Genomic DNA, 24,385 nt, shown 5'->3' with positions numbered 1-24,385 from the left:
CCAATTAAAACGGTTAATAAGGGAGCTTGGTGTCCGGTCCTTGTTTTAGGTCCAACACAAAAAATAAATTAGAGAAAGAAACCGTTCATCTGTAGGGTTTACGAATTCGGTGCACGATCTACCGTCCATCTGTGGGCTCTAGGACTAATCGGTGGGCTTTGATGCGAATCGTACAGTTGGCCATTTTCCAAGTTTACGAGTGTGTCCAGAACGTGCGAATGAGGACGAGGGAAGTTTACAGCGGTCGTTAGGTGTAACAGAAATTGCTCGAGTGACCAACTTGGGCCCACCACTTCCTTGACCTTGCCGAGAGAGTATAAGAGCTGGCTCGAGCTAACTTGGGTATCGCGACGACTCCGTACGTATTCCAGATCAGAGATTTTTACACTCGAACTACTATATAGAGTCTGTCATAAGCCGAGATCTCCTTCTTCTGTTCTCAACTGTAGCAGACAAAAAAAAAAAGAAAAAAAAAAAGGAATTTGAAGCTCTGTAATCGCCCTTACGTCGCTTGTCTCTCTCTTTCTCTCTCTTTGTTCTACTTCTTCTCCACCCGACGCAGATCTCAATTGTTCGTGGTTTGATGAATAACGACTGTTATTTCAATAGATATCTGTATGAAACCAAGCGGCGAAGCGGCTTGACGCGGGGATAAGCTCCAAAATGCCAGCGCCTCTGCTTCCCTTCTCCAACCAGTCGTCCTCTCTTCCTTCCCATTACTCGAAAGACGAAAAAGGGAAGAGACTTAGACCCATTTCTCAGCCTGCTCCTTTCATTTCTCTTTCTATAGTCTTTTCCGTGTTATGTTTCCTTGTTGGCATTTCGGGGATCCTCTTTTCCACCTACGCGCTTCTACGCCCCAAACCCATTCCAGTCTTTCGCTGTGGTCGTGCGCAGGACACTCTTCGGACTCTGCACCCTTACTCGAACTCTCGGAAGCCTAATGAGAAATCTCTTCTTGATCGCCCGAAGCTGCTCGGATTTGTCGGGGTTCAGACAGGTTTCAGTTCTGGCGATCGTCGAGCGGCACTTAGGAGTACTTGGTTTCCTTCGGACACTGATGGCCTTCTTCGGTATCTAATCTCCCGTTCCTTCTTGTTATTCTTTTGAATTGTCAAAAAAAAAAAAAAAAAAAATTACATTCCTTCATACTTTTACTTGGATCCGATTTATTAGGTCTTTTGATTTCATTCAACTGGCATCCTTTGCTACTATGTTGTTGCTTTTTAATGCTCCTTTCATAAAAAAAAAGTGCCTGCTATCGTGCACGACAGGAAAATCGCAATTGTTTCCGATTGATATCCATTTTCCATACATTTTAATTGATTGTCGACACCGGTAGTATTTTTTTTATAATATTTATCTTTGGCTCTGTTATATACTACAGTTGCATCAGATCAGGTGTATTATCAGATCCTATTCAGAAGCTTCTTCTACATGTCATGCATAAGAAAAATAGTTGCCTCCATTGTTATGCCATACCAATGTCTTGACATCCTCCACTCTGACGGTCCTAGCTTCTTATGTAATGGGTTTAAATGGGATATTGTCAGAACTGGATAGCTTTGGATGCTGAAGTTTGGAATCAGGGCTTGTTTATGACTCTGGATTTTTAGGTCAAGAGCATATGTGATTTTTTAGACCAATTAGTAGACATATTCAAATAAGAATTATTTCTTATTATTGGAAAATGGATCTGTCAATAACTGTTATGAGCAACGTATTCAAACTTGCCTAGTTAAGCCTCAAATCAAGGATTCAGAATGAGTGCTAGACTTGTCTAGGCTGTATTTGTAGTTTTGAACGTCCATTCATCAGTCTTCAACATATTTGATACAGAAGAAAAAGTCAGAAGACCCATTCTTAAGATTTCTGAAGGAAGCTATATACTGGTTTTAGATGATATTTTTTTTAAATTTCAAGCTTGTTAAGTCTCAAGTTTATCTACTTTTTTGCAGCTTGGAGCAAGCTACTGGGTTAGCTTTCCGATTTGTCATTGGCCAAACCAAAGATCCAAAGATAATGGCACAACTTGAGAAAGAGGTGGAGAAGTACAATGATTTTATGCTCATTGATGTTGAAGAAACATATGCAAGACTTCCATACAAGACGTGAGAGACTTGAGGCTCTGCAAGTGCTTGTTTCCTGTTATCAGAACCTGTAATTCGAGGGGAGTAAATATTTTTTCTATCTTTTAGGTTGGCATATTTTAAAGCAGCCTACGAACTCTTTGAAGCAGATTTCTATGTCAAAGCTGACGATGACATTTATCTTCGCCCAGGTAAACAAGTGGTTCCTCCTTTGTTCCTTAATTGAATATCATCTGCTAAATGGTATTTGTACCTTGCAAAATGATTTTTCCTTTGTTTATCAGATCGACTTGCAACCTTATTGGCTAAGGAGCGAGCTCATCCTCTGACTTACTTGGGCTGCATGAAAAAAGGCCCTGTTATTGCTGATCCCAAGATGAAATGGTACTATGAGTATCATTTTGAAGCTTCTAGTTTCTGTATCATTATGTCACTTCACTAATCATACTTTCTGACCTGTCAGGAATTAACAAAAGGTGCTTCATTTTTCTTTTTAATTTTCTTCTTTTCCAATAAATTTCAGGTATGAAAAATCAGGACACTTGCTAGGAAATGAGTATTTTTTGCATGCTTATGGACCTATATATGCCCTATCTGCTGAGGTCGTGGCAGCATTGGCAACTACAAGAAATGGCAGGTTAATACATATCAAGTTCATTTAGTTTTTCATGAAAAAGTCATATATGTTTCTACATGCATTTACAAGAGCAACAACACCTTGCATTTAAAGACTGCAATACGAGGAAAGTGGGTCTGTCTACATGCTAGTTCAGCATAGTTCACAAGGATGTAATCTCTAGTTTAGTTTGAGCAACTTCTATGGAAATGATCCAGAACCAATTATGTTGACTATCCTCCCTACTACTGGGTGGTCAAATGTTTGTTGATTACCCTTGTTATTACCCAGTTAGATGCTTAAATTACTTTGCTCACCTTCCATAGACAACAAAGAGGGAAATTTGATATAGCTTGAACTCATGGTCATATGTCTGTGTAGAAGGCTAATCAACTTTTCCTTGGAAATTGTAGTAGCTACTAGATATCTCTGATCTTATGTAGTAAGTACTTCGCAAGACTGCAGCCAGAAAGTGCTAAAATGAATGTTGTTGTTATACTTTTAGTACCTTCAGATAAATTGTTGAAAGATTCTCACAAAATACTGGAATTTTCTGTTGTTACAATTGCATTATTGGAAAAAGAAGGTTAATCCCAATGAAAACATTTTGGACTACTAAATTTCCTACTCTTAGAAAAGCAAAAAAATGTTTCCAATAGAACCAATGCGAACTAATAAATTTCTTACTTATAGAAAGAAATTGAAAAAAGCAACTTGAATGGAGTATATTATCTTGCTTGATTTTAAAGGAAAGAAAGAGGGTCCAGCTTTTGTTGAAGAAAACCCTTAATGTGAAGGAGTAAAAGACAATAGTTAGTGGACATAACGGCCAATAGAAAGATAAATCAAAAGTTGAAGCAAATTTCATTTTCTTTAAATAATAGTAGAGTAAAGTCTCTTGAAATATTCTGGGGCCTTATATTTTTACTTACTGCTAAAATTGGATCCAATTCCATTCATTGCTCAACCTCACAAGGCAATGATTTTTCTTATATTTACCTATGTGGGACTATTCCCACTAACATTCCCCTTCACATTCAGGCTTAAACATATGGATTATAGGTTTGAGACATGGACAACATAGACGGGGTACAAGAAAAATAGGGCACAAACTGGGCCCAGGTCAAGGCAGACACTTTGCTCTGGTACGATGTTAAGATTAAGCCTGGTTCCATCACAAAATGATTAGCCACTTAGGAGGCTTCTTGCAGAATCTTATAAACCAAACTACTCCCATTAACACTCTTCTCAACCCAACATACAACTGTTCTAATTGGGGAGGTCTTCTAAATTTATCTAGCTGCAGACTCCTGGAGTATCAGTGGATAGGAACTACAGTTACGACACTAAACAGTACTGTTGGACTTTTGACGATTTGATATGATCTATTTAGCTATTGTCAAAACTTCTGCACTATAGTCCAATTGCTTCATGATGACCCTTTCTTTTCAGCTCTTCTTGATATTATTCTGCACTATAGTCCACTTGACAATGACATTTATTTATCAACTTGTGGAGTTTGTACTTGTCCTTATTCCTCAAAAAATGGTTTCCTATGCAAGTTGTCTCCTTTCCTATAACAGTATACCACTAAATATTGCTCTGTTAATGGATCAATATCTGAGGCCTTTTATTTTTCCCATCTAATACCTAATTGACACTGTCATCACCAGGCTTACATCAGCTTTTGTGCACTTCTTACTCCAACTTTTAGCAACTCTTAAAATTTGGATTTTATTTTTTAGGTTATCAGAATGTTTTATAGTTTCTACTTGGTTAAGCATAAGTGGTAGTGGGATTGGATGTACATCTTCATTGTTGCTGCAATTTTTTAGTTGCGATTTTACCTTTAACTTTTTAATGCTTATTCATTAACAATATTTTTTATGAAGTTGCATTAAATTTCTGCTTATGTTTTTTTAGTCTGCGGATGTTTAATAATGAAGATGTCTCTGTTGGGTCATGGATGCTGGCAATGAATGTTAATCATGAAGATAACCGAGCTATATGTGACCCTCGATGCACTCCCACATCCATTGCAGTCTGGGACATTCCAAAGTGTTCAGGTAAAGGGTTCTATTTCCAGTTTCCTTTTCCAAAATTTCCAGGTGAAGGGTATATTTCTAAGATCTATTAGTTAATGCTCGGATGATCATGCTGTTCTCATTTTCTCCACTAAAGCTAGTGGCAGTTGCAATGGATGAGGAATCTGCCTATCAACGGGGTGTGGTATATGTCTTTTCATTTATTTTATCCACATTCTTTTCCCTTCTGGGAAGAAATAGCGTGGTGGTAGACGTAGAGGTTTTGAGTTTTCTGCCCTCATTCTAACTTCATGGTCAAAGACCTTGCATTTCCAATGCTGAAGTTTGAATTGCTTGTGGTAAAGGAGTAAGTAACCACAGTTTTAAGAGTCTTATTCCTAGAAGATGCTTATTGATGCTATGTTGAAAATTATCTTAGTAACATGCCTACTTCATACTAAAAGTAAAACCTATTAGTGGATAAAAGGTCTCACCAGTCTCCGGTCATAGATGGGTTTCATATCTCAGGCTAGTTTTTCATAAGTGAGAAAAGTGATTTTGGGAGAATTAAGGCCACATTTGTTTAGGCTTGGAATGATTCAATGTCTTAATTAGAAAGAAGTCTATTAATTTTAGATAGTTATTTTGGGATTAGTGGCGCAACTTCAAGTTGGTATAGAAGCAAATCTAGGCCCATTTGTTTACTGATCATCTATGCATGTTTTCCATATCTTGCACTAAATTGTTTGATTAGGCTGACTGACTGCATATGAGTGTTGTAGGCAAAAATCCTCATATTCTGTGGTTTAGTTGTGATCCTGTCTCATACTAGTTATTTGAGTTGGGTAAGTGGGTGGGAGAATAGTCATAGACTGGTTGAAGTTTGGAAATATCCTATGTTTATTAATTCAGAAAAAAAGCTTCCTTATTTATTCTGGCTAGTTAATTTGGGAGGAATGGGCAAACTTTAACAATAGCCAATTGCTGTTTACACTTGTACGAAATCATGTTTGTGGTTTTTTATTTACATGGTGGGAGGAGAATAGGATAGCAGAGGGGATGGAAACGAGGTAAGAGTAAGTATAGAGAACTACATATCCAACCATACCCTCTCATCTGTACCATATTCACCATCTGAGTTAAATTTGCAATCAAATGTTTGGTTCATTTTCACCCAGCTACTTGATGTCACATTTCAACAAACTTGTCTCATTCCTTTCGCTATTAGTTTATTACCCACTTGTAGAATATTTTACCGATAAGGATGAAAGACACTTGCAGGATTATGCAACCCTTCACACAGACTAAGGGAGCTTCACAAGAACAGTATGTGCTCAAAAAGCCCAACATTGCCTTCTGACAACTGGTAGTTGAATGCCTCGCTGCAGAAATTTGCTATTGCAATTTGAGAACAGAGGCTGGAACTAGACAATTCTTGGATTATGCTCATTAAGTTTACAGTGGCAGCCACACATGGAGGATCGCATTTTTACAATTTATTGATCGATTTATTTGTTGTAAAAGCAAATGCTTGTTGAATCGTTGAAGCCAATGTATTAAAACGCCTCCCTTGCATTACTGTTGTATTGCTTAGTCTTGTTATAACTTCATATCGCTTGTATATGAAGCTTTCACTCTAATCTTGAGCTGTTATTGGATCAACATCAAAATCCAGTTTGGTTTTACAAAACTACCAGATGCCTGCAGAACTTCCAATCATATTAGCAGTAATTCATTTAACCAAACTATTTTCGAACCTTTACCTATTTTTACAGCTGAAAAGAAAATATATTGCTTATGTACAAAAATTAACTATCTCACTATCTGCCGCCAATCCAAACTTTTATACCGAGTCATTATTTGAATCTCATAGAAAATCTGAATTAACACAACAAAAAGAAGTGCATATTACATTTGTAAAATATAACAGGAACAAAAAAAAGCTGAAACCCTCCATCTTCTCAAAAAACAAAAACCTAAGTGAGATCAAATGGAGCGTTTATATTAATAAAATAATATCAAGACTCAAAAAAAAAAAAAAAAAAAAAGACATAGTTTTCACTCCAAAAAAAAAAAAAAAAGAAAAAAATATCAAACAAGTCTATAATATGGGGAGAAGACATCACCTAATTCCCCCTGTATGAAGTACACCTATAGAATAAAGCCACCACCTTTCAATCCTTCCTCACTGAATGAAGCACTGAGAAAGCTATCGACAAAGAACTCCATTCAGAGATAATGTACAGCTCCTTGTTACCAAGTAAAATGGCATGGCACAAAAATGGGGCTCTTCCACTTGTCCAATATGATTGTATCCAGCAGTATGTGGATGACAATCTAACTAGCTTCACCCTGTCTTAGCCTTGACACACTCGAGTATGAAGGTCCAATCTCTGATGATGTTATATCCGATGACACATCTGATGTTGAATCAGCACAAGTTCCGTTTCGAACAGGTTGCAACTCCACTGTCTGCTCTCTTGTAGTATCAGGATCTGCTGGCTTCTGGCCTTCCTCTGCTAGTTTCTTGAGAAGGTTCATCACAGTAGGGAGAAATTTTGTTGACAAGGCAAGAAGCCCAGGAAGCTGTGAAGAAAAAAATCACACATTACAGTTCTTTGACTCAATATGTTTTGAGATAAAGCAATTGACTAGTGCAGATGATTCAAAACTTACAGCGCCATTTCGGAATTCGCCAGAGATGTCTAGCTGAACCCAGAGGGCTTTTCCCAGTAGATACGCAACAAAAATTACACCAAGATATAAAGGATTCCTGTCAAGCAAACATTAAGAGTGGCAAAATAACGTAAAAATTCCAGCAAGCTAACCAAGTTAGTTGCATGCTACGAAATAATTACCTCAATAGGGTCATAAATTCATTGAACCCGAGCACAACAATGGCTAGGATTGCCCATGGAGGTGGTAACCAGTTGTTATTGCGTTTGTTAGCTTCCTAAAAAAAAGACAAACAATAAAAATAATTGTTTTAATAGTATAATAGTTTTATTCAGGCACAACTGAGTACTCGGCACATTTACATAATCATCATTCCAGATGTACAAAAGCATAATTTTTTTCCCACATGAGCATAGAATCAAACTATCATGATTTCAACACTGATGGTATAGGCCATAATACAAAACTGTTTGTGAGTGCAATTTATCAACCAGTATTGAATCTGTTTCAGAGTTGTAAAGCTGGGAATCACCATCAGTATTTGATGAAAATACCATGAAACAAAAACTATTGGCACCTATAGAAATGCAACTGTCACATAGAAAATTTTACCTGTGCAGCAATAGCTTGAGTTACAGTATACTCTGTTTCTACTTCGAATTGCCTCCACAAAGATTTACAATGTACAGGTGTGATCAGCGTCTTTTTTGGTGGAACCTGTTAATGAACAATAATCATTAAATGATGCTAAAAAGAAGAAATCAATCCATTTTGCGAAGTTCACAGAATCCAACAAAATAAAATAAAAAGGGTCCAGCGGTGTTCACACACACACACACACACACACACAGGGTATAACAATTTTCTTATGAATGTGTAATTAGGCATATTACCTGTTCCCAAGTGTTTGATGCCAGAGGATCAAAAGAAGCTGTACTCTTATTAATATTAGAAGAATTCACAAGGGCAAGTGCTAGAGTATTATCAATGTTATCTTCCATGTCATCTAATCGAACCGCAGCCATGACAGACAGCAACTTCAATGACTGCAGATAACCAATAACTTAACAATAGAGAACTGTAGCAAACATTAATATTCAATTCTGAAACAGTTCAAACTCAAATTCAACTTACTGCAGAGCGAGCAGTTTTAGTGATGGCACGAATGTCTTCCTTTCCAGTCCATATTCTAGGCATGGAGTCGGAATCTCTGCTAAACAATGTCGTAAACCTATGACAACGAAATTCAATGGTGGCTACTTTAGTAAAGCAATAAAAAATAGCTAAAGTTTCTAAAAATTTGACATAGAAGTAAGGGAAAAAACAGTGGATGAGTATTGGACCAGCTGTTTGACCAAGTTTCCATAAAAAGATTCAAAAACCAGCTCAGTCAACAATAAGAACCTTGATTTGACTAAGATTGACATCACTTTTTTCATTTCCAGGTACTGCAAAAATAAAGAACACATTACACATCCATCCAGTTATTAAAAAAAAATGTTACACACCTATCCTTCATGCGGATTAAGATTCTTCCAGCCTCTTCCTTAGCTTTTGATTCAACCACATGTCTTGCATAGTCCTTTAATTCTCCAAGCATTTTTTCTACAGATGATTGGTCAAGATCAAAACCAGATAGAGCAGAAGAAAACTCTGATACAGCAGCATCGGTCTCCCGTTGAAGAAGGGTTCTTATTGCTTGCCAGGTATCATCCCTAGCTTCATCTAGAAGAGCTTCCACTGGTTCTGTAAGGGCTTTATTTAGTTGTCCCTGTCAGATAACAAAATAATGACATATACCGATTTCCTAATCTTATTGATGAAGTGACTTCATTAGAACATCCAATCAACATGTGACCAGAATCCTAACCTCATATAAGCATTTTAGCTCAGACAGTTTAGAATCACGAACAGAAACTACATGTGCATCAATATCACGTCGAAGTTTATCCCGAACTTTGGATGGATCCCAATTTGCAAGTTGAATCGTTGCACCTGCACATCATTGGCAGAAGTCATAAGAAGGGAGAACAGAAGCACTGCCAGGCCTCTGACCTAGAACTCCAATGAGAGCCACAACAGATACAACTACAACAGTATGCACTCCCAACATTAACAAAACAAACATTATGACCATCTTCAGAGTTTTTCTTTCCAGTGATGAACATAGGCTAAGAAATAATTATGGACCTCAAATCAGACAGTAAATAAATCGCACAAATATCAGAAATTCAATACAAAACCAAATCTATCAAATTTTGACATTTATGACATTGCATCATAGATAGCTTACAGAAAAACACAAGAACCTGAGATCTTTTCTCACTAATGCAAGAATCTAATAAGAAAAAAGGTAAAACATGATAGAAGCTAAAAGAAAGATGAGATTCTTTTGTAATGTAGGAACACGACGCAAAACTAAACATATTTTTTTCTCCTTTCAGTCACCTGCACATCCTTCATCAAAAGTAGATATAAGGGACAGAGTACAATCATGAGCAGCCACAGCAAATCCCTCCCCTTTGTTCAGAGCCTTATCAAATGCCTCTTTGAAGTTATCTAAAGTTCTAGATCTTAAGTGGGACAGCTGAGACTGGTAAGCAGGATGCACCACCTGAATCATTCAATAAAAACCAAGCAGATCAGAAGACAGCCTGCACTTACTTTTTTTTTTGTGTCCTGTCAAGCTATAGGTTTTGGTAAAAACAAAAGAACCTTTGCAGCTTTGGTAAAATTAAAGGTCTCAGTAGAATCAGATAATCAAAATAAGAGGTTAAGCATCTCAGTTAAAAATAGTAACTGGATAAAGATCCCAAAAGCCCTAAAAGCTTTTCTGATTGTTGACAAGAACACATTGTGCAAGCAGCTGTATACTGTTCAGATGTCACATCTACCTGTAATCTTTAATTACGTGGACAGCTACAAGTTGAGCATACATTCATTAAATGTTCATGTTTTTCTAACTTGTTTAACCATAAAGAAAGAATACATGATAAGCCCTAGAAGCATTAATGGCATTACATGCAGTAACTTAGATTCTAACTGCTTCCTCTTTGCTGTTCGAACACCTTCATCAAAATAAATGGCTTCCATGTCATACCTACAGACACAGAATGCAAACAAATAACTACACTGAAAACTAGAAATCAGGTCATTGATAAGGTAAGCTGCTTTTCACATGAGAAGGGTGCTCACTCTGATAAACACTTATCAAGGATTGAGTTAAGCTTCTTTCCAAAGCCTGCAACCGGACCAGATTGTACATCCTCTTCCACTTGAAGCCAACCCTAATACATTATCCCCCAAAAAACAAAATGAAGTATTTATTACTTGAACAAAGAGAAAAGAAATAAGAAGAAAAAAAAAGCAAAGCATGCACAAGAATACCTCATTGGAAGTAAAATGATTAAACTTTTCATTAGCAATTTCTTCACAACGAACAGTAGCAACCATGACCTAAGTAATGAATAAAAAAACAAAAAAGTCAATGCCACGATAATCTACAACTTAACATCAGTAGTCCAACAAAAAGATCAAATCCATTTCACCTTGTGAGCTGGAAGATCTAGATCCTTATTGTCCTTAATAACTTTCCAGATCTGTTGTGCACTAAATGAAAATCCTGAAGCTGGAACCACACCCCTCCTATCTCCAGCGAGCCCACCAAGGGCAATAGAATGATCAAATCGCTTTCTTAAACTAGCAACCTGCTCTTTAAACTGCTCTTCTTTTTCCTCATAGCTTGAAAGAGCCACGACTTCAATCTAGTCAGCAAACACAAGTGGCCAAGGTAAGTTGGTGCAGATGAATCACAAAGGCACCCTATTAAAGAGGAAAATGATAACTTACGTTAAAAAATTCACTCAAAGGTGTTTCCTTGTGATCTTGTGGTTTCGGAACATTATCCCATATCTGTATGCAGAATATAAGAATTAAGACTTAGAACTACAAAATTGTGGGAGCTAACGGATTAAGAAACATGACAATCGGTAGATGTGTGACATTTCTTTTATGACATACTTTCTGAATGTCCTCTCGCAACACAGGTTCTAAAGCTTCCAGAGGTGTCTGTTTACAGAAAACAAAAACCAAGTGAATAAAAAGGAAAATAAAGAATTTCATAAGCAGGAAATTCTAATTGTCAAAGAACAGGACAAGGAAAAACATGATAATAAACAAAACAGAGAAGAAAGTGTTTGCACCTTAGTTTTGTCACGTATAACAAACAGTAGAGTTGTTTTACGAGGACTAAATAACCGCATCATAACCTGCCATAAAGTAGCCGCGATCAACGAAAAGGAACCTCCAAATTTCATAGTATTTCTTTGTAAATTCGTGCATATTAATAAATAGAAATTACCTGGAAAACTGTTTTTAGGAGAGGCTTATTAGCAGCTTGCTCACGGCCAATATCATGGCACCACCTAAAGCAAAAAATAAAGCTTTCAGAAGGAAAAGCTCCAGAGAAATGAATCAGGCATCCTGATTTAAAGTACGAAGCATAGCCTTGTAGGTAACTGATAAACTTACATATTTATAAGAACTATATCTGAAACTGCTAGAGCAAAAAGAGCACTCTGTTTCTCGAAAGCTGTGTCATCCTGATAAAGAAAGAAAGATACATGAAAAGAGAAAGAAGACTACCACATGAATGACTCAACTGAGACACTGGTAACTGCCATGGAAATGTTCAAGATCCAGTACAGGAACTAACATTTACAAGAATTTAAGCAAACACATTAACTGAATGATGCATAAAATGAAGTAAAAATCCCAGAAGACAGTAAAATATTTGTGATCCACACCTCGCCTCTCTCTCTTCCATCAGTACCCTCCAAATCCATGATGAGTGTGCAAGGTTCAATGTTTGCACACTTTGCCATCCATATACCTTTAGTTGTCTGGAATCTGAAGCAAAAGTCATGTCGTAACAATTTTACTAGATTCCAATCACATCAAGTAAGCATACCAACGTATAGAAAAACATTGACAGAAGGAGCAAAAATATTTAAAGATAACTTACCTTCCTCTAAAGGCATCCATCTCCCTAAATTTTGTACCAAAAAGATGGTTCAGAAGAGTGCTCTTACCTGCTCAGTTTTGAAAGGGAATTCTAATCAGACACCAATAACTATGGCCCAAATACTGATCTCATATAGAAACCATAGAAGAAAACATGGAAGAAATTGGAATAATAAATTCACAATGCATTGAAATGCTTTAGAGAAGCACTCTCTTAACTTGGTTGATAGAGAATATTATTAGGGTGTGAAGATAATTTGGAATTGTTTTTAGAAGCAAGTTTGATGCTACTACTAACTACGAGTTCCAGATTAGAAATTCATACCACTGCTCTGTGGGCCCATAATGGAGACAACAGCATAGGAAAGCCCACATTCGCTGAGCTTCACAGCCTTTACAAACTTGTCGATGCCAGAGACATTAAATGTGCCATCTCCATCTATCAGCTGGATTGAACAGTAATCGTCAACCATTTCTGCAGTAATTAAAGAAAAAGTTAAACAACCACTATATCAAAGATCAAATTATACATACTGGTGAGGGTATCTAATATGTTCAAAATCAAGTAACGTTACACCACTCTTACAATAAGCAAAACATATATGTGAAGTTCCTACATGATAGAAGCACAACAGACAGGTTTATGTGGTGACAAATACCATTAAATGGCTCCATATGAGCATGTCCAAAGTGCTTTGGAGGCTTTTTTATATTATTTAAAAGCTCCTTACAAAACAAATAGAAAAAATAAAAAGAGATTCCACAGAAATCCACTAAATAAAAAAGGATTAGATGGCAGTGGAAAGAAAAAAAAAGGACAAGCAACAAAATGACTCAACAAAAGCAGCATCAAATACTCAGCCCTCAGAATTGCATTCAAAACGAATCTAGCAACTGCACTCTCATCACCCACCTACATGTATCCGATCTAGATCAATCCAGGCTCTGTTTTTTTATTTGTTAAGGCACTAAGACGATAAATTTAATTGATGTAACTGCAGTGACTGCAAGAACATAGAAAACAATAACTAATTTCTTATACCTCAATATCCGAGTTCAAATAATAATGTTTCACAATCATGAATTCAGCCCCTTATAAAATTAAAAATTCAATCCTATGTCCCGCCTCTAAGCATTCCAGATTTATCTCGAGTAATTCATGGACATTTTTATAGTTACTTTCAACACGACACATCAATTGTAAAACCAACTCAGTACCCGTATCACCACTCAGAACAAGATACTAGCCAAAAGGAAAAAAAAAAAAGATACTTCATATAGTAGTGATGCTAATAAAATTCCCGTCACGTAAAAGACTCAAACAGATACCGAACTGAGTCGAGATCACGAATTCCGCATATGAAACAGATTAAAAAGCCAAAGTTAACAAATTTAAAATCCAGAAGCACAAAATCCAGTTCAAAATGATACAGAACCGTTTCCTCACCCTAAAAACAAAAGAAAATCGCAGACCCAGATCGCCACAACCCATTGAAAACTAGTTTCGTACTCAATCCTTCCTCCATTAGAGATGTTCGCTTACGCAATAAAATCTCCTACGCCTCGTTCAAGGCATCAAAATAGACGATAAGAACAAAAAAAAAAAAAAAAAACATGCAGGGGAAGAAACAGATGCAAACCACCTACGAACCAGAGAATTTCCAACGTACCCAATAAAGAAGGCCCAGTTTCTGGTCGTTTCCAAGTCCCGATAGATAGGTCAGATGATCTCCCCTCGACTTGCAACAGAGAACAGCAGCGATCTAACATCGCCCGTCTTCTACTTGTTAAAAAAGAAGTAGATGGCTCAGTAAAAATATAAAGAAGTCCAAAAAAATAAGAGTAGTCGATGATTTTTGGTACTGTCACTGAGTAGATACGCTGTAGAATCGTATTTACTCCTCCCCCTTCTCTCGCCCTCGTCTCCGGTCTATGTTTGGGCAAACAATGAGCTCTGATTCCCACAGGCCCCACGAACCGTCCACCTGTTGTTCCAGATTTCTTCTTTATTTCTGGAAATCCCAACTTTTTTTTAGTAATTTCCTTCCGTCCTCGATCGTATTTGAGGAGAGAAAAAGTGTTTTGATTTATTTACTTCAGTTTTTAACTAACAAAAGAGGAAAAAGGAAAAGGTACGAAATGCAAGCGCCACGGTGGCGGTAGGCAGCCGAAAGGTGGTGGCCCCACGAGGCAGCAGCGTCGGTGGAGACGGTCCGCCAGAAATGCCACCAATTCGAGACTCGTTGGCCTCGAATTTTAGTTGAATGCTATTCTGATCAATGACGCTCAAGCTGCTGTGTCTTCATTCCTACTTCTGCTCCATTGGGTTTTTTTAGTTTTTTCTTACGAAAGAGGAACGATTAATGACAGATATTTTTGGGTAAAATCGCAAGCCATGATTAAACAAAACCGTAATCGTATATAAAACAATGAAATCTTCAACATAGATGTGTTAGTGGCTTGAGAGGAATAATCGTGAGCAACATAGACGGGCGGCATATATATTTGCCATTAGAGACCAGTCCAAAATGCTCCACACTCTCCCCCATACTTCCAGACGAAGGCGCTCCTTCAGACATTCAGAGTAAGAACTTATAATCCATATCTAGATACCTTAAACCCATGGTACCATCGAGCATGTCCATATTTTTAGGAGGTTTTTGCACATTCCAATTGCTTGGATACTTCACTTCAATCTCCTCGAGAAGATTTTAGAGCAATCTGACGATATTCACCATAAATTTCCGTTACTGTGGAAGCAAGAATGCTTCAATGAATCAAAACGCATGAGCAACAACGTCGTGATTGTCGTATCCAAAGAGATTACTAAGAAAGAGACGCAGAATGCACCTTGTCCATTACCTCTTAAAAAATTAGCAGATTCCAAGCGCCAAGCTCTCTGAATGGAACCAACACATTGGCATTTAACTAATTCATCCATTCATCATAACAATGTATATTGCCTTTGCCAGGGGTCTCTAGCAAAGATTTTGCAATACAGTGGCAGAAACTTTTTTATTTATTATCAAAAGGATAACATGTATCTCTGTCAAGATGATGTGCTACACTAATCCTATGTATTCGGAGCCAGAAACAAATAGCACTCCTGTGAACTCGAAGCTGCACAGAACAAAATAATTTTTCAGTTTACCACTATGATATGTGAAAGGTCTTGTCACCAGCCTTATGTACACTGCCACCAATCTGGGTTTGCACCATTTGCCATATATTCCCTTAATCTTCTTAAAGTACGATCAGAACCAGAGTTATGCTAAAGGAAAAATCAGTCAAGAAGATGCTTACTCATTAGATCCTTAACATAATATGTCTCATCTATGATAATCTGATTTCAGCAGTTCCTCAACTGAGTTTCTATACTTGGTGATCAGATCCCTGTCATGATGAGTTAAAAAGACCAGCATAAGCGTCTACCTCGTAGTCAGGAAACCTGAAAGACATTAGCATTGGAGGAGAGACACTGACTTCCTCTGATTCAGGAGTTGCTCACTTTCCTCCACTTCATGATTTTGCCCCTCAACTGTCTGAATTTTCAATATAGCCAATGTAAACAAATTAAACAATTTTGGAAGTGCAAAGATGCTATAATACCAAAAAATACATTGTACGAAAAATAATTCACGTTGCAGAATTCCTTGTGTATGTCAAACTGACTGATTTAAAAGACTGTTTTCATCTGCATATACCAAGAATAAAACCAAGTTAAAAACAGATCTGAGTTTTTCAAAAACCTAAATCTAAAAAGACATACGGGCACAGAAAAACAGAAAAATCAGAAAAGCTTTTAAATCTGTCCTAAAACCAGCCATCACTAGAAATGCATGACATAGAGATGATACCATGGTCTTCTGACTTGCCGAGTTGACCTGTCACTAGGCTGGGTCAGCTTGGATTAGGGGGAGTTGGGTCAGAGGTCAGAATCACCCCTCTTTATTTTGGACAGTCACCAAGTATCACTCCAAGTCCAACCACCAGACTCTCGAGTCCCAATCCAACTCGGGCAATCCAGGGTTCTCAAGCACCAAAGTTGCATTCCGAGTCTGGGTCGAAAAAACCCTGGATGCTACTAGGTTTTGAATACCACAAGCTTCAAAAAAGAGGAACACCTGCCCATTTCTTCAAGTTTCAACATTTAAATCTTAAGATTATAAAACAAACAAGGATCTGAAGTTCTAGAAAAATGGAAGAAGATTCTGAAAGTCCTAACTCCAACATAGTCTCAAGGCTCCTACGTAGGTTTAAGGGAACACCATCCTTTCATTGGCAAGGCCAAAGAACTGTGTCATTATTTGCTAGTTGCATGTGGTATAAGTATTCTTACTCCAGGACTTTTTTGAGTATTGCTTAGTCATTGATACTCTATCACCCAACAGCTGTTTACATATTCAGCAAGAAGAACTGAAGATAAACCATAAAACAACTACCTAATGCACACATCACCTCCTGCCAAACCTCAACATAGTTGTGATAAGGCTCTTGGATAATATTGCTAATTTATGTAAACCAGCGGCAATTTGAGATTAGATGACAGCATTATTTTATCAAAACTCATCCAATGACACTCTTATTACTTAGAACATATAACTCAAGAGCATGATATAGATTATGTAGCACTATTAAAATTTCATCTTCAGTCCTTTGCAGTAGAACATGATTACTTACCATAACCTTTGTGCCAATGGATCCCGATATGGAGTTTAGCAGTTGCTGACACTTTTCAAAATGAGTGGTTAACTCATTCACCTGCTTCCAATTACAAGGCAATTGCGTCACAGAATGGAACTTACGAGACATATGGCATCGAACATTCAAAAGAGTCCTTAAGGCGGGTTTATGAACCCACTAGAGTTAAGTCAATTGACAATTTGGTAGGAACCGTGTGAGAACAATTAATCTCAGAGCAAATAGAGAGAAAAACTTCAATTAAAGATATGGGATATAACACTAAGAACACTCAATCGAGCAGAAGCAACGAAAGATTAAAAAATAAATAAATTGAGAAAATTCTGGGGGAATAAAAAAGGGTTTACTAAAGCATCTGACTGCTGATCACGAGTCCCACTTTCTATTGCCTCCGCTAATTTCTCCACCAACTGTAATGAAGGCAAGAAAACATCAAACGAACTGGATGAAGAGTCCGAGTAGAAACCAGCAGAACAAGATAAAGCATAGGAGATAAAAACATGTAATAGATGGAAATGAGAAGCCAAGGACTGATGATGATGCTGTTCTAGTTGTGGTTGTTGTTGCTGCGGCGGTTGTTGCTGTTGCCGCTGGAGCTGGAAGTGGTGAGTGTGATCTTGTGTTGATGTCACAGGGATATGGCTCTGGTTGGGCACCATCATCCAGCTCCCTCCGCCGTACGGGTGATCCATTCTTCGGCCACTTCTTATCCCAGTGCCCACAGTAACAACTCTGTCTGTTCGATTCCGCCGCTCCTGTCCTCGATACCGAACCCTGAGCATCTCAGAAGGTTAATTATTTAATTATAAATTAGCGTCCTGGCCGGCTCTGGACTCGGAACCCATATCAGTTCGAACCGGCAAACTTCGGGTCATATTTTACTTCGGTCCAACGAAGGTCGGAACGCCGTCGACATCTCTGAGCTTTCTCGTTTCGTGCCATGTACCGTGCAGCTGTTGCCGTCGCTTCTTCCGGCTGTTGCCGTCGCTTCTTCCGTCAGGTGAGCACCTCGGAGGTTTAATTCTTTCTGCATTTGAATGAAACATGGAATGTGAGCAATTGTCTTCGATGACTGATTCATTCATTTTCTTCAATTTGTCAGAGCTGCCGCATCCAAGAAACAGGTGAGCTGCTCTCTGCTATTTATCTTTTTTGTTTTCATTCTAGTTTGACTGCTGTGCTGCTTTTATGCGAGTGTTGTTAGTAGTTTAGTATTTTTCTGTTGATGTTTTGGCATGTTAACGATACGGGTCGGAAAGGTACCGGGCCGGATGCTTGCATTCAGAAGCTATGGTGCGAAGGACATCCAATTTGGTATTGGAGCTCAAGCAGCCATGCTGCAGGGTGTAAATGAGCTCTCGGAGGCAGTGAAAGTCACAATGGGACCTAAGGTAAATGATCCTATGATTCTTCTATTGGGTTCTCCTCATTTTTGTTGTTATTACAATTTCTGATAATCTTCTGTATTAAGTTTATGTCTTTCACTTGCAATCTCTAGTTGTTTCGAAGATTTTGCTTTTTTGGGCAGAAAATATCCAACCACTGGAACTGCTAAAAGTTCGGAAACACTGACTGGCATTGCTATGGTCCATCGGCGGTGAGAAGTCCGAAACTAATTTTTACATCACCGGTGCCTAATTTGAATGTACTTTCACAGGGTCGAAATGTGATTATTGAGAAGAGACGTGGAGATCCTAAGGTCACAAAAGATGGTGTTACTGTTGCAAAAAGCATTGACTTCAAGGATAGGGTAAAGAACTTAGGTGCTAATCTTATAAAGGAAGTGGCTAGTTCAACCAATAAAGCAGTAGGAGATGGTAATTATTGTTTTCTGTTATATTCTTTACTAAGTGTTTTTCTCTTAGCAGTTCGTCTTTAGTCTTTGATGGTATACATTACAATATCTGTAAGTGTGGAACAAGAAATTTAAACAAGTGAGGTGCTATCATCTTTTGGGGGTTTCCATACAATTGTTGGCACAGGTACCCCTTACAATTATATTTTTAAATGGCCGAACTGCTGTTGAAAATGAAGAGGAGGATACAAAATGCCCCTACATAAGAGAGAAGTAATCGTAAAGACATTTTTCTTGTTTTATTCACCATAATTTTAGTTTAATTGTTTAACTAATTTCAATTGAATTCTCTAGCTCAAGTCTGGATGCTATACGCATCACCCATTGAAGTTGTTATTTGAAAAATCACTTTGTTAGCTGATTTTTTCTATGAGATTGTTCCTTCTCGCTTTACCATAAAAATTTGAGTGCTTCATCTGGATGTCTAGGATAACCCTAGTGGTGTTCTTTGTTGATCATTCTTTCTGGTCTCATTATATGTTTTGTTGGTGGATTTGTTGAACATGAACCCATGCTACACCTTCTGAGTTGGATTACTCCAGTAGGGTTGCACCTGATGTTGTTTGTCATGATGTCTTTAAGTAACTGGAGGAAAATTTTTGATATGATTGTTTATATCTTATACTTAGGATATTATAAAATGTATCTTATAAAATTTTCTTTTCGTTTTGTATGTATCTTATAAATTTTTCTTTTCATTTTGTCTGGATACAGGTACTACTTGTTCAACTGTCCTTACCCAGGCTATATTTACTGAAGGCTATCAGTCTGTGGCAGCAGGTGCAAATGTCATGGATTTGCGCCATGGTATTAAAATGGCCGTTGATTCTGTCATCTCTCACTTGAGAAGCAAAGCATCCATGATCAGCACACAGGAAGAAATTACCCAGGTAAGGAATGTCTTTGACATTGCTAAGCAGGGGCTCAGTTGCTCAGTTTTATTAATTTTTAGTTTTTCTTATTGGTGATAGACAAGTTCCTCATCTAGTTAATTATGTGAAGATTTTCTCTATCTATATGTTGTCAATGAACTTATATTTCTTATTCAATGCTATTGATCTTGTATTTAAACAGATTGCAACTATCTCAGCAAATAATGAACTTGAAATTGGAGAATTGATAGCAAGAGCAATGGAAAAAGTTGGGAAGGATGGAGTCATCACTGTTGCGGTGAGCATCTCAAATCATCATAAACCATTGCTGTAAGAATGAGACCAGACTGGCTGGTTGAACAGGCCTGACAGGAACTGGGATTCAGTCCGGTTATTACATAGATACACCCCATACCTCTAGTGAAAACCAGCCTTATCATCGGTTTACTGGCCGGTCTGGTTCTTACTGCATTCAACATAATTTATAGTATTTTCTAGTGTATGTAGCTTGATAAGATGATTTATATATGTGATGATTTTTAGGAGGGGAACACTTTGCATACCGAGCTGGAAGTGGTGGAAGGAATGAAACTAGGAAGAGGATATCTATCTCCCTATTTTATTACTGATCAGAAGACCCAAAAATGTGTGAGTTGGCATCTTTCGATACCTGGTTGATATTGCATTTATTGTAAGCATATGGTACAATCTGCTAACATATTTGAACTTAGGTTGTGTTTAAGAGCACATGCCCATCAGAGGGACAACTTTCTAAGTGAAACTTTGAATTTTGCCATACCTTTCTGAAAATCAAGTTTTTATTGCTTTACTTCCATCCTATCCATTAGCCAAAGTCACAAATTTAGATGTTGGTCAATTAAATTTTTCACTGAAAATTTTCAAAACAAATGACAAACCATGCTTTTGTTGCAAAGTTTGTTTCATTTGATCTGGTTTAGGTGGCATTTTCCCTAATCTGTCAAAGCTGTTATTTCTATTCTCTCTTTCAGTGTCATTGCCTCACTTTTGCCTTGCATGTTTTTAGGAACTAGAAAATCCTCTGATCCTTATTCATGACAAGAAGATCTCAAGTTTGGAGTCCCTTGCCAAAATTCTGGAGCTTGCCTTACAGGTGCTGCCACATCACTTTTGTTGATGAGACAGTCTCATGATGTAATAAGCAGAGAAAGTTACATTTCAAAGATAAAAAAATTGAAGAAACTTATAAGGAGCTTGTCCTAGCATAGCTTGAAATTTCCCTCTTTTGTGTCTCATAGAACCGCCGACCTATTTTAATTGTGGCTGAGGATGTGGAAAGTGATGCTCTAACAATGCTTTTACTCAACAAGCATCAAATTGGACTCAAGGTATCTTCTATGCAATGTATTGCAATTCCGGAGTGTCTGTAAATATGTGGTTATTGTATGAGGTTCAACAGGAAAAAATTTCCACCATAATATAAAAGTGAAAGAGCAGAAATGAATATTTGACATTTTATTCTTCTTTATATTGGTTTTCTTTTCTCTGCACAAACTTCAGGTCTGTGCTATCAAAGCCCCTGGCTTTGGCGATAACAGGAGAGCAAATCTGGAGGATATTGCCATTCTCACAGGTGGAGAGGTCAGATTTAGCTTCTTGGACCTGATTTTACGTATGGTACCTGAGATATTCCATCTAAAACAATGAGTTATGTGCAGGTTATAACTGAAGATAGGGATTTAACTCTTGATAAAGTGAAAATTGCAATGCTTGGTTCGGCAAAAAAGGTGACTGTGTCTCTTGATGACACTATTATTCTACACGGAGGTGGGGACAAGAAATTAATTGAAGAAAGATGTCAGCAGGTTAAGTTCTAACTTTGGTGACTATCCTAGCATATAACTTAGTTTCCTGTTAGGCTGGAATGATGACTCTTCAGTCCTCACTGTTGTTGATATTTAAGCTTGACTAGTTTTGCTCATTAATATCTTCAAAACGTTCAAATTCATTCATATGTCCTTTATGAAACTGCGTCATATTGAGAAAGTTGATTATACTCCATTGGTTTGAACTGAAAGTGACTAGTGGCCTGATGTTTTTCTACAGCACTAAAAAGTAAGAATAAATCCAGGTAAAGTAAAAAATCTCCCAAAACTTGATGCAATCTAATCTCTGTTGTCTATAACTGTCAGGATTACCTTCACTGGTTGGTCATTTAAAGTGTTTGACTAAAAAGACTAGGATCAGGGAGTCGATACATTATTGCTGAAAACAAGCAAGAAGGTTGAGAAGAATGTGATGCTTGGGTAATATTTGACTTTTTTCTAAACTGTAAATGCAAGTAACAAATCCCACTTAAGCAACTGTAGAGTGTACGGAAAAGTCTGCCATTTTTTACAAAGAAATGACAAGTGAGCCACTGACTAGAGTAAATAGATTCTTTATTTGAAATTGGTCTTAGAACTAGACTGTGTATGTAAAATTCTAATGTGGAATGTATGCCAACAGTTGAGGACAGCAACTGAAAAAAGTACTGCCATGTTTGACAAAGAGAAAGCAACTGAGAGATTAGCAAAGCTTTCTGGAGGTGTTGCTGTTCTTAAGGTGTCCTAATGTTCTCTAAACAATTTCTGTCCATTTCATTTGAAGATGCCCATCTGATTACAGACGACCTTTATGCTTGATAGGTAGGTGGAGTCAGCGATGCTGAAGTTGGAGAAAGAAAGGACAGGGTTCAAGATGCTCTGAATGCTACACGTGCCGCTGTTAGTGAGGGTGTTCTTCCAGGTAGCTTGATTCTTCTTAATTTTTATTTCATATGTTTTATTTAGGAGTAATAATAGCATCAATAGGCAAAAAAATAACGGAAACCTTTCAACACAAGTTGGAGATGTTGATGAAAACTTGATATTATTTTATCAATGTCAGCCAGCAGTATTGAGAAATGATTTGGAGAAGGCTGATCTTGCTAAGGAGTGAGCAAATTAGACAGCATAATGTAGCCGGAATCCATAAGGCTCTGATGATCCTGGTGATGATTACGAGATTTGCATGTTTTGTTGGCACTTTCAGGTGGTGGTGTTTCTCTGTTGTATGCTGCTAGAGAATTAGACAATCTCCAAACCTCTAATAGCGACCAGAAAACTGGAGTTCAAATAGTTCAAAATGCTCTAAAGGTTTTAATCCTCCTGAAATCTTGTCCTTTTTTAGCAATTTTAAAGTCTTGTTAGCTGCAATTGATTGATGGAAGTTGTTACTTTGCAGGCACCTACGTTCACTATTGCCACAAATGCGGGTGTAGATGGTGCAGTAGTTGTTAACAGATTATTGGAACAAGAGGATGTTAATCTGGGTTACGATGCTGCTAAAGGTATGTTCTTTTTTTTTTCCCAACGATGAGAAAAGGGGCTTGACCGGGCATGTCGATTTAGATTTCAAGTTGTCTTAAGTTTGCACAATTGGGTCTATGATGTATTTTTTCTTTTAGTATGGTCTCTCTTTCCCTCTCTCAATTGGTTATGATGCACCCTAGAACCCATTTTGAATTTTCTTTTGATACTCAGTTGTCATGTATCGTTTTTTCTACTAAAAAAAAAAAATACTTTGATCTTTTGTGTGCTATTGCTAAGATGATCAATCAAGCTGTCTGAGATTAGTAATTCATTTAGGATTTAAATTTTAAATCCTTTTCACAATTTGCTTATCTATAATAATTGATGAACCAGGGGAATATGTTGACATGGTGAAATCGGGTATTATTGATCCCCTCAAAGTTGTCAAAACTGCACTAATAGATGCTGCCAGGTAGAACACATCTCTACTTCATTTGTTAATACCTCCATTGGGTACCAACTTCTTTCTGTTTTTTGGTTGCAGTATATCTTTGTTGTTGTCAACAACGGAGGCTGTTGTTGTTGAGCTTCCCGGAAACAAGTCCCCACCTAGCCGCATGCCTCAACTAGATGACTTGGATTACTGATTGGCTGCTCGAATGAAATCTCCAGTTTAGATTTATAAATCAAGAGATAAAACAGAGAGTAGGCAGAAGCATTTTTAGGTGTTTTCAAGTAGTTTCTTTGGGCAAGAAGCTGGGTTGTGATGTAGTAGTCTCTATGGTGTGGGTGACAAGCGCTTAGTACTCGAATGCAGTAGGAGAGGGGAGAGGATGTCAATAATCGGATAAATTCTTACGTAGTAAAGAAATCGTATTTAAATGGTTCGGGTAAAAGGGCACAACAATAATCGGGTACAATTGCCACCCTAGCAATGGGACCACCCGTTAACCTCGAGAGAAAGTAACGATTCCTGGATGCCACGTTTCGCGCTTGTCAGCGGTTCGTTTCAGTCTCCAAGTTTCCTCTTCGCCGAGTCTCACGGGTTCGTCCCGTACGTTACATCGAACGCTCTTCCCCTCTTTTTCCGGCGTACCACCTGGGCCGCGAGAATCAAATATCTAATTGATTACGGCGGAGTCTCCTGCCCGCCTCCCCGATTTTGAGTACGGGTTGTGACATCGTCTTTTCCTTTCTTCTTCACTATCTCCTGTTTAG

The 24,385-nt window shown here is 37.7% G+C and overlaps 4 protein-coding genes across 10 annotated transcripts; 2 read left to right on the top strand and 2 right to left on the bottom strand.

The window, feature by feature from the left end:
- Positions 1–379: 379 nt before the first annotated feature.
- LOC137950007 (probable beta-1,3-galactosyltransferase 12) lies at positions 380–6,408 on the top strand. The gene is made up of 7 exons (XM_068796335.1): positions 380–1,073; positions 1,959–2,111; positions 2,199–2,281; positions 2,375–2,474; positions 2,614–2,727; positions 4,630–4,772; positions 6,012–6,408. Exons 1-7 carry the CDS (start codon positions 664–666, stop codon positions 6,098–6,100), a joined length of 1,092 nt encoding a protein of 363 aa, XP_068652436.1. The 5' UTR covers positions 380–663; the 3' UTR covers positions 6,101–6,408.
- A 176-nt stretch (positions 6,409–6,584) lies between these two features.
- LOC137949849 (protein ROOT HAIR DEFECTIVE 3-like) lies at positions 6,585–14,481 on the bottom strand. The gene is made up of 23 exons (XM_068796060.1): positions 14,292–14,481; positions 14,099–14,208; positions 12,754–12,903; positions 12,430–12,496; positions 12,212–12,314; positions 11,937–12,007; positions 11,767–11,830; positions 11,609–11,674; positions 11,427–11,474; positions 11,256–11,318; positions 10,955–11,170; positions 10,794–10,862; positions 10,602–10,693; positions 10,428–10,506; positions 9,855–10,020; positions 9,277–9,401; positions 8,915–9,177; positions 8,541–8,637; positions 8,300–8,452; positions 8,019–8,123; positions 7,589–7,683; positions 7,407–7,503; positions 6,585–7,316 (listed from the first exon to the last, which is right to left on the bottom strand). The coding sequence occupies exons 2-23, from the start codon at positions 14,196–14,198 to the stop codon at positions 7,068–7,070; spliced, it is 2,538 nt and encodes an 845-aa protein (XP_068652161.1). The 5' UTR covers positions 14,199–14,208; positions 14,292–14,481; the 3' UTR covers positions 6,585–7,067.
- Positions 14,482–15,321: 840 nt separating this feature from the next.
- LOC137949789 (mediator of RNA polymerase II transcription subunit 9-like) lies at positions 15,322–18,046 on the bottom strand. Of its 7 annotated transcripts, none has more exons than XM_068795976.1 (6): positions 17,630–18,046; positions 17,477–17,539; positions 17,109–17,189; positions 15,912–15,970; positions 15,732–15,821; positions 15,322–15,548 (listed from the first exon to the last, which is right to left on the bottom strand). In XM_068795976.1, the coding sequence occupies exons 1-5, from the start codon at positions 17,909–17,911 to the stop codon at positions 15,758–15,760; spliced, it is 549 nt and encodes a 182-aa protein (XP_068652077.1). In that variant the 5' UTR covers positions 17,912–18,046; the 3' UTR covers positions 15,322–15,548; positions 15,732–15,757. The 7 variants fall into 7 exon arrangements, 2 of the variants coding, with proteins under 2 accessions (XP_068652077.1, XP_068652076.1); XR_011111894.1 differs by lacking the exon at positions 15,322–15,548 and adding an exon at positions 16,286–16,552 and having other exon boundaries at positions 15,787–15,821; positions 15,912–16,122; XM_068795975.1 differs by having other exon boundaries at positions 17,477–18,046.
- On the top strand, positions 17,663–24,381 carry LOC137949788 (chaperonin CPN60-like 2, mitochondrial). The gene is made up of 17 exons (XM_068795973.1): positions 17,663–18,103; positions 18,228–18,253; positions 18,389–18,520; positions 18,787–18,946; positions 19,699–19,874; positions 20,059–20,154; positions 20,400–20,504; positions 20,902–20,988; positions 21,134–21,223; positions 21,396–21,476; positions 21,554–21,700; positions 22,344–22,439; positions 22,523–22,622; positions 22,908–23,011; positions 23,100–23,205; positions 23,561–23,639; positions 23,712–24,381. The coding sequence occupies exons 1-17, from the start codon at positions 18,070–18,072 to the stop codon at positions 23,812–23,814; spliced, it is 1,722 nt and encodes a 573-aa protein (XP_068652074.1). The 5' UTR covers positions 17,663–18,069; the 3' UTR covers positions 23,815–24,381.
- The last annotated feature ends 4 nt before the right edge of the window (positions 24,382–24,385 follow it).

Source organism: Aristolochia californica, unplaced genomic scaffold (genome assembly GCF_029961685.1).
Source record: "Aristolochia californica isolate CCGP_79_NKW_82.1479 unplaced genomic scaffold, dmAriCali1.0.hap1 SCAF_14, whole genome shotgun sequence".
Lineage (NCBI taxonomy): Eukaryota > Viridiplantae > Streptophyta > Magnoliopsida > Piperales > Aristolochiaceae > Aristolochia > Aristolochia californica.
The sequence above is the reverse complement of the archived record's forward strand: the minus strand, read 5'-3'. Positions and strand labels throughout refer to the sequence as shown.